Genomic DNA, 19015 nt, shown 5'->3' with positions numbered 1-19015 from the left:
CATGAGAACATTACAGAGAAGCATGAAGAGTGTTCCCACACATTCAATCAATCCGACATTACGTTTGGAAGGGCCACACTATATAAAATAGAAACAGGAGTGGGACTAAAGAGAGAGTGAGACAGAAGGGTAAGTCAGCAGGACTCCAGCGAGACCGGGAGATTACAATCTCCAAAAGTATGAGTGAAGAAGGAAGAAGGGGATCTTCGTCAACTCTGAAGCTTTGATACGTCCAGATGAAGAAGCCGGCGACTGAACAGGCCACAGCAAAGCCCATAAGACTGGACATAGGTTTTGAGAGACTGCAGTGAGGCACGTCTCCAAAGTTGTAGAGAGAAGCAAGGGGACTCCCAAGAAGCATCTTGCGAGTCAGTTGGGAACCGGCGTAGTGAACTGGGAGAGGTGGTGGCGCGACCTGTTGTGGGTGGACCGTGATGTCCGACAACAATGCTGAAACTGCCTATCGTAACCTACAGCACAGCCATGTAGGCGAATTTGTAGAGAAGGCAGGAGATTATGGTGGTGGAGTGACCTGTTGTGGGTAAACTGAGAAGTCTGTCAACTACGCTGAGACCATCAGCAGTGTAGAGGAGCAGGTGGACACGTCATCCCTAGCTCCCGCCCCCTCACCTCAATAATACTGCGACAGCAGGAGAAGAGCCCAATGCGGGACTCCAGGTATAATCCCAATACCGCATCAAGTGTATGAGAGACTTTATGCACTCCAACAGCTGTACCAAATGTACCTTTGCACTGAAAGGGTGGAAGGATGTCTGCGCACACTATTGGTCATCGAAGAGCTATATGTGAAATCAGACAAGGGCAGAGTGACGTCATGAAGGGGTGAGACAAAGACACACTGAAATGATATATAAACACTTAAGAGTGAAGACGTAACTGAAGTAACAAGAGAAACGTAATCAAATATGAATAAATCATGTATGCAAGGAAGATCAAGTAACCTGCTGACTAACAAGTGTATATATATGCAGATGCGCAAGGTAGATGAGTCATAGAGAGGCTTGCTGCAGAAGAAAACATAATGTGGCTAGGTCAGTCATGATGGAAAGATGGATGTTGAACTTGTGTTGAATCCAATCAAGCTACCTCGGAGACAGACCAGGGCTGAAGAGTGAGGAGAGTCTGGAAAAACAGCTTTGTGTGTGGAAAAAAGAGGAGTCTATTTACCTGAGATCAAGCATGCTATTTCATGGAATAATTGTAAGGTACAAAGGGAGTCAAGAGGATAAAGCATGTACCTAAGACATATTTCTCTTAGATTAAGCAAAGAAGAAAACATCTGCAAGTGCCAAGTATTGGACAAACAAGGATGCGAAAAGCATATTCAAGGTGGAGTGATCAAGTCTCCAGAGGCCAAGAGGAGTAATAACACCCATCACAATTAAATTAAATAGCAATAAATAAGAGGTCAAAATTGACACATTTGTGGTCTCCTCACAGGTGATTCAGACGTAGAAAACAAGGGCTATTCATTAAGCTCTAGACGAAGCTAATGCTGTCTACACTCCCTTGAAAGTCATAGAACAGAGAACAGGATGCAAGGTCAACTACAAAGGAGAAGCCTTGGTTTAGAACATGGTTGTAGGTCAAAGGATCGTCACCAAAGGACCGAAAACAAAAGGATCGAAAAAAAGTTTTTTTTTTTACTTTTTCTTTTTGGGGGGTAAAAACCACTTTTTTTCCCTAAACGAAAACCCCACAAAAAAAATGTAATTTAAAAAATTTAAAAAAAAAAAATCGATCCTTTTGTTTTCGGTCCTTTGGTGTCGATACTTTGACCATTCGACCCTTTGTAGTCGACCCTTTGACCGGACACCCTTAAGGCCAGACCGATGAGAGATGATGGACTAATTGGGCAAGTGGGTAGTAGTCTGAAGTTGCTCTCGGCACCTGGGTTTCGTTTTCCTTACGTGATGCTAATGAGACGAAAGTCCAAGGTTGGGTGAGAATGCCAACCAATCAAAGGGTCTATGGGGCAACATGCTATACAATGTTGCACAGGCCAACCCGTTGCTATTATTCTGGTATAATCAGTATTATACGTATTTAGAGGTGTTTCAAGGCGTGCCCACCAGATAAAGGGCATCCAGTAATATTACTAATACTTATATGAGATATAGGTACACATGTTCCCTTAACCAATCCCTCCCTTTAATAGGTTTTACAGTTTGCCATTTAGGATGACATCATAACTGATGTACATTGAGGTATAAAACCTCTGTATAAACAAATCTGAAGTTTGAGTGCGTGAACTGAAGTTTGTTGTTCGCCAGATTGCCCTACTTTGTTAAAGCTTATAATAAAGTAGTACTTTGTCATATTCTGAGTCTGTGTGGTTATTTGGGTCTGAGATCAATATTTGGCAATTCTATCAAGCACACGATACGCTTCAAGGTGCTAGAGAACAGCATTAGCTGGCCAGTAGACAGAAGAAGGCTGTAGAAAAAAACCTGGAGAAAGTGGACCCGCGAGCCCTGACGAAACCGGTGAAGAATTCCTCGGGAGAAGGTAACAGGAACAGGAATATGTCTGGGAGGGGGCCAGGAAGATGCCAGATTGTAAACAGTCAAAAAAAAAAGTCAACAGAGTAGTGACCATTTTGTAACACAATTCTCTGGCCAGTTCCGCAAGAGTGTGGTGCTGGAGAGTCAAGAGGGACTCAGGGAGTATCTTCGTCGTCCCAGTGGGGACGAATGAAATAACATTAAAAAGTTAAGTCAGTGAAAACCACGGTAAGGGTATTACAAGTGTTGCAGAGAACTGTACAGGACATTGGGGGCACAGCTAGGAGAAGGAAGTCATTCTCCTAGCCCCACATGGAGCCTATAGAACTGTTTTTTCTTTCTTTTCAGAAGCTTGAACATTTTGGGAACTTTTGTTTTGAACAACCTGAGAATCTTTGCGATACTTTACATCCAGGAGAAGGAGTCATTCTCCTGGTAAGGGTGTCATTCTCCTGGGAAGGGAGTCATTCTCCTGGGTTACAGCAGGAGCAGAGCTTTATGATTTATGTATTGTCAGAGAATAATTAGGAGCATTTTTTGACTGGGACAAGGCCTTTTGATTTGGTCTCACTATAGCCTAGACTGGGAGTCCTGTAGTAGGCTAATTCATGCAGCTGTACATCAGTGTTTTTTTAGTCACCTTTGTGAGAAATGGAAGGTTGGCAATAGGATGGCAATTTGAAGGCTCGTCTGCTTCCCGGTTCGGTTTCTTGAGAAGTGGGTTTAGAAACCCTTATTTGAGAGAGGAAAGGAAGGTCCCTTGGGAAATGGAGGTATTGACTATTTAGAGTTAGGGCAATGACGTGTGCCCCTCAATACATTTGAAAATGGAGGAGGGGCATGACACCAGGTGGACACTGGTCCCTATGGCATCTGTGGTGCCGGTACAGACCCATTCCAAGATGGCGAGCCATCTTACCATTCACGTCAGGACGCCACAACCAACATGGCAGATGCGACTCAAAACGCTGGAATAAAACAGCAACGACTCCAGAGGGTCACTGCGTCGCAAATTCTTTGGCAATTTACCCATTTGCATGGTGCTCCTGTGTTACCTTTATATTTGTCTTTTCTTCCTGTAGTGCTTGCAGCAGCTTCCTTGTTTCCGCTGTTCTTAGTCTCCTGTTCCTCCTGGTTACTTGCTGGTGCTCCCCCTCTGCCTTCTCTTACCTGACCCCTGCAGCGTTGTGCCCCTGTTCTTCCTCTCCTATTGCTGCATCCATTCTGTGGCACCCTCCTGCTTCCTCTGCCACCTCATCTTGCCAGCTAATCGAGTACTGATACTCCAGTCTTCCATCAACACCTGGGCAAGAGAGGTTTTTTCCCTTGTTCTTCCTCTCAGGGCACTCCCCCTCACCCCCCTTTCTGCCTTTTCCATCCAGGCAGAGATGGTGGCTACTAGGGAGGACCTCACTTATTTCTTCTCCCGAAACCGCATGAGAACTCCGGTAAGACCAATTATTGAGAAGGATTGGAGGATGTCTTCCTCATATATGGTAGGTCTGATGGAGGTAAGGATGAAAGAGCAGTTGTCGCCTGATATGGACCCAAATGTTGACCATTTCAGCACCTCCTACGGCAGGATCAGAGTAGGAGCTGGGTTGGATAGGGCGGCATTGTCAATTTCAGTTCTGATTTTGGAAATGTTGCTGATGAAAAAGGTATTGTTGGCATCACATTTTCTCCCCTGATTGTGTAATGGGTGGTGGCACAGAATTGCAGCTCTGCGTAAGTGCCTGAGTGTATTCTTCTGTTCTGTGCCTCAAGTACTATAGAGGTAGCCATGTCTTGCTAGCATTCAAATGTTGATGGCATGTGCATGCCTAGAGCTCAATAAACACCTAAATGGAATGTATTCACTTAGCCACCCATCCAAAGATGCTAAATGCCCTCCACTTGAGTGGGTTCCCTCCTCAACTCTTTCCCCCAACAGAGTGCTCATATTCACCACAGACTGTAAGATATCCTAGCAGCATATTAACACAAGGGCTCAGACGGCTTGGTATCAGCTCACTCTCTGCTCCGCAAGATTACGCCCTTCCACCACCACAGGACCTCAGGATCATGGTGCAGGCCCTCGTGATTGCACAGATTGATGGGGGGGAATGACCTCCTCACTGGTCTCCCTGCCTTACACCTGGACCCTCCCGAGGCAGTCCATCAAGCTGCAGCACACCTCATAACAGATTCCAAGAAATTCAACCACATCACCCCCATTTTGTGTGACCTTGACTGACTATTTATCCTGGCAAGGATTATCATTAAAATCGAATACAAGGCAGCCACTGCCCAAAGGTCTGCCTACCTTGCTGCCAATAGTGCCAGCACAAGGCATGAAGTAAAACTGCCATGCAGGGACAAGGCCAGGAAACACTTCTTCTCCTGCTAGAACCCAACATACTGGAACAGCATCATGCATGCTACCAGGACAGCTTCAACGCTCCTGCAGTTCAGAAAATAACTTGCAGGCCTGCTTTTAGGGAATTCCTAGGTGTGACCTGCCCTAGATAACACTGCTCTGGGATTGCCTTGCACTGTTCCCAAACGTGTTCTCGCTAATGCATGTACAGCGCTCTGTCGCCCCAGATCTGGGGTTCAGCGGTATAGCATGTGGACCGGATGTTTTCATGAGCGTGCAGCTGATGCTGGGCAAGAGACTGAGTACATCAAGATCAGGTTAGGATTTCAGATCTGGGTTGTTTATTCACGAACAATTTGTTCGTGAGTAAACTGCCTGCAGTGTAATTGCTCGGTTCTCCGTTTTGAACATTCATTGTGAACGGGAGCCAGAGCAATTTTTGTCCCCTGCTGCCAATTTTAAGGATGTTGGGGACACCCCCATAACCCCAAAATACCGAACATGTGGAGCAGGGGAAACCCGCGCAGCCCCAGTTCCTCATGTTCAGTATTTTCGGCCGTGCATATAACGGTAACACCCAATGCGATCCCAACATCCATACGGACAGTTTGATGCGATCAAATTGGGTGTTAACAGGATTTCATTGGGTTCCAGGCTTTTTCTGCCCTGTGGCTGGTCCGTGTTCTATTCACGAGTTCCTGTGAGTACCAATAGGTGCAAGGTTTTGTCCTTATGTCGTGTAATTTTAGAGTTGCATGAATGCTGGTGAAAGGCTCAGAGTTGCATGAATGCTGGTGAGAGGCTCTATGTTCTGGTTAAAAGAGCAGGATGACAATGGTTGTGGGGCAGCAAGCATTTTGCAGGCCTTGAAGGAGCAGCGCGTGCTGAATGTGTGCGACTGTGCTTTCGTGCAGAAGGGGTGTGGCCAAGCAGTTGGGCCTGGACTAACCCGATTGAGTTGGGACCAAGCCTGATCTGTATCTGGTCTTTCCCCTTTCCGTGATGGCTTGGCAGGTGAAGAACGATGGTCTGTAGGGTTGCCCAGAGCAATGCCAGAGGTTACGATCAATTCTAACCATTCCAGCCATCACATCTTTGGTTTTGCGATAATTCCATTTGCGCCACTTTGATTGGTGGTAAGAGAATTACTGCCATTTTAACTGCAAAGCCGAATTCTGACGATTTAGCTCCAGCATCATCCTGGAGGTAAATGCTCAAATTTAATGCCAAAAATCAGTGGAATTACCATGGTGGAATTACCGCTCTGGACAATTCCACCAAAATCGGCATGGAGTCATATGAACACCAAAAATGGGGATTAACACCACCTTGCCACCACTGATAATCCCGCAGTAAATCCACAGAACCGAGAGGCAGTTACAGTAAACAATTTTGGTGATAATTCAGTATGTTTTCTGCCAAATTACCACCAAACTCGAACTCAGGCACAATATCCCAATACGCTTTCTTTCCTTCTTCGATGAAGAATCACATATGAGCTCAAACTAAAAGGACCATTTCACCAGTTCCATGATATTGGGGAAGGAATGAGCACAACTTTGTAAAGTGGGCAGAAGCCCAGTGACGCAACTCTGGAATCCTATTGTAAACTCGGAATATACCAGTGGAACCAGTCTGGAGGGCCTTTCGGTCTGGAGTGAAATCAAGTGTGGTCAGTGGTCTCAAATTAACTGTCTGGGACTGAACCTCTTGCTCGTATTTCTGTCTTCTTGGCTGTTTCCCTGATTTTGCGTAAACATTATGGCGGAGACACTATGCTGACGAATGAGCTTTAGCAGTGAGAAAGTTGTAATTATTATTTCCCTTAACCCCCTTGTATCCAGCCATCTGTTCCTCTCTTCACCTCTTTACCTTTCCTGCTTGCCCCTCCCTCATCAAGTATTCCCATTGTATCTTTCTCCCATATACCATAGACTGATTTGCCCCAGTGGGAAACACAACAGGTCACTATCCAGACACAGCCTGGTGAGGATAACCCACTGTGGTGGTGACGTGCACAGTATAAAAGACTTTTAATATTACATAATCTAAATGCACTTTGGACTGATAACCTCCTAAATGAGGCCAAACCCAGAAAAGCTACAGATATCAATCCCTCGAGAGTGAATGAGTGAGCAAATGGCTTCTGGGGATGGAGTGAGTATCTGATTGAATCAATGACTTCTGGAGTGAGTTAGTAAGTGATTACGTGATTTCATACATTAATGGTGCGTGAGTGATGCAGGGTGGTAATGAATGAGTCGTGAAGTGAATGTGTGAGTGAGTGAATGAGTGCTGGAGTGAGTAAGTGGTGGAGTGAGTGGGTGATTAAGGGTGCAAATTAATTAATTCTGGAGTGAGCGAGTAATGGAGGCATTGTGTGTGTGTGTGTGTGGGTGTGTGTTTGTGAGTGGGATTATTCATACAGTTCTCATTGTGGACTGAGTAGATATTGAGAACGCTCCTAAATCACAGGTTTACACCCAATCTAGGGGTCATGCCCCAGTTACAGTGGTCTTGGCAGCAGCATGTATATTTGGTGTGCATGCTGTTTGAGATGAAGAGGAAAGTCATAGCAGAAACTCCAGCAACATAAACCAACTGATTTAAAAAAAAAACAGACCACACTTTGCCAAGTCTCCAGCAGTCACTCTTTGTCCTTCCCCTCGAAGACCCAGCCCTTCCCCACTCCAACCTACCCCCACTGCCCTCTGTCGGCTTCCATTCTCCCACACGCAACGCTGCACCTCAAGCCCCTGCTGGCCTTTTTGAGCCATGGAAATAGAAGACGAGCTCCACTCAAAGCCTTGAATTTCATCGCCATGGTGGCCATATTTTGTTGTTCTAAATCCCTGCCTCCACTGGCCGCACATTTATTTTTAGTTTTACTATAAGGTGGTACGTTAGCATCACATACAAGCCAAAGCTATTGCATTGGAGTACAGTTGCTAGAGGGAGATGGCATATGAGGAGGGAGACAATGCGTTTAAGTGTTGTTTGGTTATTTACCCACCTATTGACTGCCCATTACCTGCTAATCCCCATGGCCATTCCCACCCGTTTCCTGCCCCTCCCCACTCAAAACACACCCTCCTGGGATTACTTTGAGCTCGCTTTATCAAGCCTTAGGATCCCGGTTTCCACCAGAGGTGCCTGTCAGGGTTTCTTCACTGTCGCTTTCTGAGAGGTAATGCTTTAATTGGAGATGCAAACGCACTATTGGTGTAATAAAGATGTCTTAACTAGGTCTGCCTTCAGCCACTTGATTTATGAGTGGTATGCCTTCACTGAAGTTCTTCTAAAGGCACGCATTGGCAAAGCCAACAGTTTCGGCTTGTATATAGATATTAGATAGGCATTTGCCAGATACTGACATTATATGCCCGGGTGCTTGCACCATTTTGCAGCTGCTACCATTAACAGCCAGATAGTACTATCACGGTTGTGCCTGGCAAATGCTTGTCCCATATCTATGCAAAAGCCAAAAATGTTGGCATTGCCAATGCGTGTTTATACTTCCAAATAGGCCCATGTGCCGATAACAATAATGCCCACCTCCTCCAACCATAACTGGGTGGTAACGCCCCTTGGCCCTCGATACCACTGGGTATATTGCACTCTTACTGTTTCATTACTGTTTACTTGCAATGAAGGGCAAAGGCGCCTGATTGACCTTGTATAAAAGCTAATTTCAGCTCCTTATAATTTGTAGTGTGTCTGGGTGCAAGAGTGTGTGATTCACTGACAAATCACTACCGTAGGAGTCAATACCCGATTCTGATGACCAATTGACTCCATGTCAACACAATCTCCCTTTTTCCCGTTCATGCTAGCATTAAAAAACACAAAAACCGAATGCATTCTGGAAGTTGTAGTCTTGGTTCACTTCAATAGAACACATTAGCACAGAACTTCAAACCGCTATGATTTGTGAAAGGGCAGCTGAGGACTGGATTCCGGTGGCATGCAGCCCCCTGGCCACCCTATCCCTGGTGGTATACACACTTACTTGTAATGTTAGGGACCATTTCGTAGAACGGCTGCTGGCAGGAATACTGGAGGCTTGACTGATAGGTGGTACGATTGTTCGTGGTAGAAAATGTCACGTGTCCGTTTTCCAGCGGTCGAGGAGCTTTGCAGTCAACAACTTAAAAAGAAGAGACATATGATATATATTTTAGCCTCCATTTAAAGTATCGCTTCATTATTTATATGCCAAACAGTGAAGTCCAGGTGCAATGGGGCATCTCTCTGCGGTCAGCATATTTATTTATTTATTTATTTATTTTGCAATTTATATAGCGCACCCAGCTCAATGGCATCTAGGTGCTGTTCTTACAGAAGAGTACAAAACAGTACAGGGTTACCTCGTGGCACACAAAGAAAACAGGCAGAGTAAGTCGAGTTGGTCATAGTGGCATTTTACTTGGCTTGTTACTTATGCGACTAGTTTGCTACTTGGTAGTCTAGAGTTAGTAGCGAGTCTCCTGTGTAAAGAGACACGTTTTCAGTTGTTTACGGAAGGCGCAGAATGAGACTGCAGAGACAGCTTCTTACATAACATTCCCTGCACCTATCAATGCAGGCCTCCCCACCCCAGTTATGCATCTGCCACCATTGAGGCTACGCTGGCGCTATGCAACCTCACTGACAGCCGGCGGGGAGGCCCCAGCCCAGAGGAGGTAGGTCTTCTCTCACAGTGAAGTGCTGGCGCTCAGCTGGAACCTGTTCCCCAAGCTTTAACATCTCAGTTCTGATCCTGTGTGGGACGCCCTATACAGCCAGCCCCTCAGATCCCACGTGCTCAAGGTGGACCAGGCCGGCATACAGCCTTAACAATGAACATTTTATATAGAATGGAGATATAACGAAAATTATATAACAGAAAACATAACGAAAATGTATGTGGGGTGGGGTAAAGGGTTAAATCTTGCGGGCAAAAGGTTGGGTGGGTTTTTAGGGGTGCAAAATGGGGATTTGGGAGGGGGACCCTCCCAAAAAAAAGAAAGAAAAAAGAAATGTATGTTTTGTCAATATAACATTTTCGTTATATGTGCATTCATTATAAAATGATTCGTTATAAAGACATGTAACCGACTACTAACCACCCCTGCTTCAATCACAAGAACTGAAAAGCCATTATACAGGATCAGTCACAATAAAATGCTGTAGCCATGCTCATCAAAGGTAAATGTATTGATAAATAAATAGATAATACAATCTGAAGACTTCATAATCACACACAGCACAGGCAGATGCTGAATTAGCTGTATTTGGAATTTGTTGAAATGACCCCAGAAGAGAAAGGTCCAGTAGTTAATGACCACCCAGCCTTGTCCAGAGGAATTGTGTACACGCTCTGTGCAGAACTTGTTGCAGAAGGTTCGGACACATGTCTAATAGTAACATTTCACCTTATATGTCCCCTTGTAAGGTAACATGTATGCTCTTGTAGGTGGTCCTATAAGTAAGAAGCAGGGTTGTCCAACTCCAGGCCTCGAGGGACAGATCCATGCTGGGTTTTTTAGGATACCCTTCATTAATATTCATGAGATACATTTGCATACAATGATTCTAAATGCATGCCAATGTTTCCTCATGAATATTAATGAGGGATAGCTTGAAAACTCATCAGGATTCTGGCCCTCGAGGCCCAGATTGAAGGGGGTGGTGAACACTTGAGAGGATCCCTCGGGGCAGAACCAGCCGCAAAATTTGATCCAGTCCTGGGAAAGGTGCCTTTTAAATCTTTACTATATGTGAATGATGTAGTCTTAATTGATTTGACACCTGGGGGTTTGCAACAAAGTTTAAAATATGCAGAATATTACTTCAATAATAAAAAGTTGAAGTTGAATCGGAATAAAACCCAAATTATGGTTTTCAGGAGTGAGGAACGGAACATTACGTACCCTTGGGCCTTAGGTGATATGAAGACTGAGGTGGTGGATTCCTTTTGTTATTTAGGTGTTATGTTTGAAAACAATGCAAGTGGTGGAAACATCTAGATATGCTTTGTAGGAAAGCTACAATAAGGCTGAGGGGACTTTTAAGATTGTGCCATAGATTTGGTGATTGTATTCTGCAACATATTTTAGAGGTATATAAAATCAATGTAGGGATCGTCTTGCTATATGGGAGTGAAATATGGGGGTACTCTAAATGTGCAAGGTTGGAGGTTTCACAGAATAACATTTTGAAAAAACGCCTTGGCCTCCAGCCAGGCCCACCTAAACGTGCACAGCGACTTGAACTTGGAATGCCAAAATTGGAAACCCAGGCAAGGTTAAAGTTTAGTTCATTTTTATGAAATATGTTATGGGGGAAGTTGTGAACCCAAATTTTACCTGCACACTTAGCGAATTTGGAAGGTCCCGCTTCTGCAAGGGGTACAGGTGGTAGTATACTGGTGGCCGTAATTCACTTTGGAGGTGGGAGTTGGTTAATGTGAATACGTTGCCGCAATTGGATTTTATTGCCCAGAAGGCTAAACTGAGATAAATAGCCCTCATTTTTAATCGTTTGTAGGAGGAAGAAGCATTTCCAGATTATTGCATTCACTTGGGGTTTGAGTGTTAACTCATTGGGCATGAGCATTCCAAGGATTTTTGTAGCTTTGGATGGCATCGGTTGGTTTCCCAGCTCTATCGGCCATGCTATGTGCTGGTCGTTCCCCCTGTCTTCCGGTGTAATCATGATTTTAGTTTTGTCAGGATTGATTTTGAGTTTGTTAATGTTTATCCATTGGTGGAGCTCCTTGAGACACTATATTAGGGGTGCGTTCTCTTCTTGTATGTCCCAGAATTTGAAGATGATCTGTGCATCGTCTGCATAGTTGCGCCATGTTAGTCCGTGCCTTTTGATGGGGTTGATTAGCAGTGTCATACAGATGTTGAAAAGAAGCGGGGATAGTGAGGAGCCCTGTGGTACTCCACAGAAGGAATTCCTTGGCATGGATTTGAAAGGCTTTCACCAGATTGTTTCTTTCCTTTCTGTGAGGAACAATTTGATCTAGGGCAGTTGTGTGTCAGTGAGCCCTATTTCTTCCATTCTTTTTATTAGGATGTTGTGGTTGGCTGTGTCGAAGGCAGCTGAGAGATCTAGTAATATCAGTGCTGATTTGATGCTGGAGTCTGTGTTCATCTTGAGGTCATCCCATAGTGCTGTTGCAATTCCTGGTTCGGTGTATGCTGGTGATTTTGTTCTTAAAGTGGTCTGCAAGATCATCGCATAGTCTTTGGGAGGGTGTTAGTGCGTTGTTGTATCCTGGTGGGTTTCTCATCTCATTTATGATGTTGAATAATTCTTTTTGAGTGTTGGTGGTTTTTTTGATCCGCTCGTTATAGTATTTCTTTTTTGCTTTTAAAATTTCGAATTTGTATGCTCGGATTTGTAGTAGGTATTTTGTTCTTTCTTTCTGGGTCGCGTTTGTTTCTCCATTCTTGTTCTAGTTTTCTGTTAATCCTTTTCATCACTTTTAGATGGGGTATGTACTATTTTGCCACTGCTTTCTTTCTTGCTGGGATGGTGTGTTTCTGCAATACATTTCTGGATTAGGTTTGATGTTTTGTCTATTTCTGTTGCATCCAATGATGTGGTCTCTGGCTTCGAGATTTCTAGTCGCTCCTCTAAGTTGCTGTTCTTGATGGTTCTCCAGTTTCTCATCCAAATAGGTAGGTTTTTTAGGGGTTCTTTAGGAGACTTTGATGGTATTTGGATCACAAAAGGGACAATGAGTTGGTTGCTCCATTGTATTTGGATGGGTGGTGAAGTTGTGATATGTTTTTATTGGCAACAATTGCATCTAAGGTGTGCCCTGCTGTGTGTGTCAATCCTTTCACCATCCCTGAAGATTAATGATCTCGAGTTGCTTGATTAATGTTTTCTGTGAGTTGGGGTTCTCATCCTCGAACCATATGGTAAAGTCTCTGAGAAAGATCAGATGCTCATGCTGTATGGCTGGGTTTGTGACTGCTTCTATGAAGGTGTCTGCGAAGGTCGCGTCATAGGTTGGTGGCCTATAGATTGGAATGAATGTGGGGTTTGATTGTGGGTTTGTGGTGAGTTGAAGGACAAGGGACTCGCAGTTGTGGATTTTTAAAAGGTCGGCTGTTTTTATTGTGAGGTGTTCTTTGTAGGCTACTGTGAGTCCTCACCCTCTTTCCCCTTTCCTGTTTGTTTGTTTGTATTTGAAGTTGTTAGGTAGGCAGCTGTGTAGGATCACTTTGTAGTTTTCGGCTAGCCAGGTTTCTGTGATGAATAGGATGTGAATTCCCCTGTCACAAAGTAGACTGTGGGTCGCATTTGCGCATTTGGACATCGATCTGGCGTTGATTAGGTTGCAGTGTAGTTTCCTCTAGGGCTGTTTGTTTTGTTCTGGCTTGTGTCTTTGGGTGTTTTTGTTGGTCGTTCTCCCTATCGTGTGCAGCTTGTTGAGCATGTTCAATGGTTCTAGTTTCGTCGTTGAACAGATCAGTGAGGTTTCTTAATGGGCTTATGGCCTGCTCTGGCTCTGACACAGATTCGTTTTCAAAACTTCATTCAGATTTTTCCTTTAGCACAGCACAACACAAAATCACAATCACAACTGATAAAATCACAATCAATTAGGTTAAAATAAATACAATAGGACCACAGAGAATAATTCCAAGGCGGCTAAGGCCACTCATTGTGGAAGAGAAAGAAAAGAAAAAGAGAAAATAGAGTAAATTAAAGAAGCATCTTTCAAATGTAGCTTAGTCCTTGAGAGGAGAGCAACGCTCGAAGCCTCAAAAGGTGCATTATAAAAAGTTAATTGAACTGCAGTGGGCGGGAACAGCTTGCAGCCTCAAGTGTAGCCTATGGTTGAAGTAAGTCGATGCCCAACAATGTTCTTCTTAGAAGCCAGGCACGATGAACATACCTGGCAGAGGCAAATACCACTTTCCACTCCATCGTATTAAGGAGGAACTGCATTGATTCCATCTTACTTCTCCACCCCTATGCCAAGTAAAAGAGGCAATAAATATCTACACCGTAGCTCCATTAAAGGCTGGCATAACAACGTAAAGTGGATAAGGGTCTCATCAGCTTGTTTGCAGAGTGGGCAGCAAGCAGTATTCTGGGCGCACCAATCACGTGTATACCAGGCAGTTTGCAGTATACCCATTCTAAAGCGGACATATTAAGAAGGCTCATAAGGTGGGTGTAAAAGGGTTTACTACTCCCAGCAAACTTTGCAAGAGGAATGCAGCACCATTTTTTATGGCCTGCATTTGGGACTGCAAGATCCAGTGATTGCGGGGGTTGCAGGAGTGATTGCCCTCCTGAGTTGTTGTTTTTTGTTTCTGTCTGCTCTGTGATAGTTCTCCTCTATGGCTTGGAGTTAGGTTTCTTTGAGTGGTTGTTTCCTTTCATGTTTTCTTTTAGTGGTTGGGTTGAGGGGTATCAGGCTTGTCTTAGTCTGGTCGTTGGTTGACGGTAGTCTCAGTATTTGTTGGGGTCTAGGTGAGCTGGGCTCTGTGTTTCACTGGGTGGGTGATGGCAGGTGGGCTAGATTAGGTGGGAAGAAGAGTCCTGATTCTTTTGTTGGAGTAGTTGTCCGCTAGACTATATGTGGGTTCTGTCTTATGGTTTTTGGGTGGGGGGGGGCAGAGAAATGGCTGAGCAAATAGTATGCCTAGCTGTGAGCATAGGCTGAGTGGGACAGGTCGCCTAGGTGTGGGGAATGGCTAAGCACCACATTTCACCTAGATGTAAGAGTGGTCTAAGCATCACAGGTTACCATGATTGAGAAATAGCTAACCAGACAATTCAACTAGATATGAGAGCAGTCTAAGTGAGACAGTTCACTTAGAATTGTGGAATGGCAAAGCAATACCATTCGCCTAGCTGTGCAAATAGTCTAAGTTGCGCAGTTCAACTAGATGTGAGAACAGTCTAAGCAGCGCAGTTCAACTAGATGTGAGAACAGTCTAAGCAGCGCAGTTCAACTAGATGTGAGAGCAGTCTAAGCAGCACAGTTCATCTAGATGTGAGAGCAGTCTAAGCAGCACAGTTCACCTAGATGTGAGAGCAGTCTAAGCAGCACAGTTCATCTAGATGTGAGAGCAGTCTAAGCAGCACAGTTCAACTAGATGTGAGAGCAGTCTACGCAGCACAGTTCACCTAGATGTGAGAGCAGTCTAAGCAGCGCAGTTCACCTAGATGTGAGAGCAGTCTAAGCAGCACAGTTCATCTAGATGTGAGAGCAGTCTAAGCAGCACAGTTCATCTAGATGTGAGAGCAGTCTAAGCAGCGCAGTTCACCTAGATGTGAGAGCAGTCTAAGCAGCGCAGTTCACCTGGATGTGAGAGCAGTCTAAGCAGCACAGTTCATCTAGATGTGAGAGCAGCCTAAGCAGCGCAGTTCACCTAGATGTGAGAGCAGTCTACGCAGCACAGTTCACCTAGATGTGAGAGCAGTCTAAACAGCACAATTCATCTAGATGTGAGAGGAATCTAAGCAGCGCAGTTCAACTAGATGTGAGAGCAGTCTAAGCAGCAACGTTCATCTAGATGTGAGAGCACTCTAAGCAGCACAGTTCATCTAGATGTGAGAGTAGTCTAAGCAGCGCAGTTCACCTAGATATGAGAGCAGTCTAAGCAGCACAGTTCACCTAGATGTGAGAGCAGTCTAAGCAGCACAGTTCATCTAGATGTGAGAGCAGTCTAAACCGCACAGTTCACCTAGATGTGAGAGCAGTCTACGCAGCACAGTTCACCTAGATGTGAGAGCAGTCTACGCAGCGCAGTTCATCTAGATGTGAGAACAGTATAAGCAGTGCATTTCACCTAGATGTAAGAGCAGTCTAAGCAGCAACGTTCATCTAGATGTGAGAACAGTCTAAGCAGCGCAGTTCACCTAGATGTGAGAGCAGTCTAAGCAGCGCAGTTCACCTAATTGTGAGAGCAGTCTAAGCCGCGCACTTCACCTAGATGTGAGAGCAGTCTAAGCAGCACAGTTCATCTAGATGTGAGGGCAGTCTAAGCAGCACAGTTCACCTAGATGTGAGAGCAGTCTAAGCAGCACAGTTCACCTAGATGTGAGTGCATTCTAAGCAGCACAGTTCATCTAGATGTGTGAGCAAAGCAGTACAGTTCACCTAGATGTGAGCATATTCTAAGCAGCACAGTTCACCTAGATGTGAGAGCAGTCTACGCAGCACAGTTCATCTAGATGTGAGAGCAGTCTAAGCAGCACAGTTCACCTAGATGTGAGAGATGGGTAAACCACACAGTTCATCTAGATGTGAGAGCAGTCTAAGCAGCACAGTTCACCTAAATGTGAGAGCAGTCCATGCAAAACATTTCACCTGGATGTGAGAGCAGTCTAAGCAGCACAGTTCACCTGGATGTGAGAGCAATCTATGCAACACATTTCACCTAGATGTGAGAGCAGTCTAATCCACATAGTTTACCTAGATGTGAGAGCAGTCTAAGCAGCACAGTTCACCTAGATGTGAGAGCAGTCTACGCAGCACAGTTCACCTAGATGTTAGAGCAGTCTAATCCGCACAGTTCACCTAGATGTGAGAGCAGTCTAAGCAGCACAGTTCACCTAGATGTGAGAGCACTCTCAGCAGCACAGTTCATCTAGATGTGAGAGCACTCTAAGCCACACAGTTCACCTAGATGTGAGAGCAGTCTAAGCAGCACTGTTCATCTAGATGTGAGCGCAATATAAGCAGCGCAGTTCACCTAGATGTAAGAGCAGTCTAAGCAACAACTTTCATCTAGATGTGAGAGCAGTCTAAGCAGCACAGTTCATCTAGATGTGAGAGCAGCCTAAGCAGCGCAGTTCACCTAGATGTGAGAGCAGTCTAAGCAGCACAGTTCATCTAGATGTGAGAGCAGCCTAAGCAGCGCAGTTCACCTAGATGTGAGAGCAGTCTAAGAAGCACAGTTCAACTAGATGTGAGAGCAGTCTACGCAGCGCAGTTCATCTAGATGTGAGAGCAGTCTAAGCAGCGCAGTTCACCTAGATTTGAGAGCAGTCTAAGCAGCGCAGTTCACCTAATTGTGAGAGCAGTCTAAGCCGCGCACTTCACCTAGATGTGAGAGCAGTCTAAGCAGCACAATTCATCTAGATGTGAGGGCAGTCTAAGCCGCACAGTACACCTAGATGTGAGAGCAGTCTAAGCAGCACAGTTCACCTAGATGTGAGCGCATTCTAAGCAGCACAGTTCATCTAGATGTGTGAGCAAAGCTGCACAGTTCACCTAGATGTGAGCATATTCTAAGCAGCACAGTTCACCTAGATGTGAGAGCAGTCTACGCAGCACAGTTCATCTAGATGTGAGAGCAGTCTAAGCAGCACAGTTCACCTAGATGTGAGAGATAAATAAACCACACAGTTCATCTAGATGTGAGAGCAGTCTAAGCAGCACAGTTCACCTAAATGTGAGAGCAGTCTATGCAACACATTTCACCTGGATGTGAGAGCAGTCTAATCCACAAAGTTTACCTCGATGTGAGAGCAGTCTAAGCAGCACAATTCACCTAGATGTGAGAGCAGTCTACGCAGCACAGTTCACCTAGATGTTAGAGCAGTCTAATCCGCACAGTTCACCTAGATGTGAGAGCAGTCTAAGCAGCACAGTTCACCTAGATGTGAGAGCAGTCTCAGCAGCACAGTTCATCTAGATGTGAAAGCAGTCTAAGCCACACAGTTCACCTAGATGTGAGAGCAGTCTAAGCAGCACTGTTCATCTAGATGTGAGAGCAATATAAGCAGCGCAGTTCACCTAGATGTAAGAGCAGTCTAAGCAACAACTTTCATCTAGATGTGAGAGCAGTCAAAGCAGCACAGTTCATCTAGATGTGAGAGCAGCCTAAGCAGCGCAGTTCACCTAGATGTGAGAGCAGTCTAAGCAGCACAGTTCATCTAGATGTGAGAGCAGCCTAAGCAGTGCAGTTCACCTAGATGTGAGAGCAGTCTAAGCAGCACAGTTCACCTAGATGTAAGAGCAGTCTAAGCAACAACTTTCATCTAGATGTGAGAGCAGTCTAAGCAGCACAGTTCACCTAGATGTGAGAGCAGTCTAAGCAGTACAGTTCACCTAGATGTGAGAGCACTCTCAGCAGCACAGTTCATCTAGATGTGAGAGCACTCTAAGCCACACAGTTCACCTAGATGTGAGAGCAGTCTAAGCAACAACTTTCATCTAGATGTGAGAGCAGTCTAAGCAGCACAGTTCATCTAGATGTGAGAGCAGCCTAAGCAGCGCAGTTCACCTAGATGTGAGAGCAGTCTAAGCAGCACAGTTCATCTAGATGTGAGAGCAGCCTAAGCAGCGCATGCCACCTAGATGTGAGAGCAGTCTACGCAGCGCAGTTCATCTAGATGTGAGAGCAGTCTAAGCAGCGCAGTTCACCTAGATGTGAGAGCAGTCTAAGCAGCGCAGTTCACCTAATTGTGAGAGCAGTCTAAGCCGCGCACTTCACCTAGATGTGAGAGCAGTCTAAGCAGCACAGTTCATCTAGATGTGAGGGCAGTCTAAGCCGCACAGTACACCTAGATGTGAGAGCAGTCTAAGCAGCACAGTACACCTAGATGTGAGCGCATTCTAAGCAGCACAGTTCATCTAGATGTGTGAGCAAAGCTGCACAGTTCACCTAGATGTGAGCATATTCTAAGCAGCACAGTTCACCTAGATGTGAGAGCAGTCTACGCAGCACAGTTCATCTAGATGTGAGAGCAGTCTAAGCAGCACAGTTCACCTAGATGTGAGAGATGGATAAACCACACAGTTCATCTAGATGTGAGAGCAGTCTAAGCACCACAGTTCACCTAAATGTGAGAGCAGTCTATGCAACACATTTCACCTGGATGTGAGAGCAGTCTAATCCACAAAGTTTACCTAGATGTGAGAGCAGTCTAAGCAGCACAGTTCACCTAGATGTGAGAGCAGTCTACGCAGCACAGTTCACCTAGATGTTAGAGCAGTCTAATCCGCACAGTTCACCTAGATGTGAGAGCAGTCTAAGCAGCACAGTTCACCTAGATGTGAGAGCAGTCTCAGCAGCACAGTTCATCTAGATGTGAAAGCAGTCTAAGCCACACAGTTCACCTAGATGTGAGAGCAGTCTAAGCAGCACTGTTCATCTAGATG

The 19015-nt window shown here is 45.1% G+C and overlaps 1 protein-coding gene across 2 annotated transcripts in view; it reads right to left on the bottom strand.

Annotated features, from left to right (window-relative positions):
• MASP1 (MBL associated serine protease 1) overlaps window positions 1-19015 on the bottom strand; it is a 587565-nt gene that overhangs the window by 241319 nt on the left and 327231 nt on the right. For both annotated transcript variants that reach the window (XM_069617478.1, XM_069617479.1), the window contains exon 9: window positions 8894-9031. In XM_069617478.1, the coding sequence (XP_069473579.1) occupies window positions 8894-9031 (138 nt within the window). The remainder of the gene's footprint in view (window positions 1-8893; window positions 9032-19015) is intronic.

This window comes from Ambystoma mexicanum, chromosome 10, assembly GCF_040938575.1.
Source record: "Ambystoma mexicanum isolate Mex_15411 chromosome 10, UKY_AmexF1_1, whole genome shotgun sequence".
Lineage (NCBI taxonomy): Eukaryota > Metazoa > Chordata > Amphibia > Caudata > Ambystomatidae > Ambystoma > Ambystoma mexicanum.
The sequence above is the reverse complement of the archived record's forward strand: the minus strand, read 5'-3'. Positions and strand labels throughout refer to the sequence as shown.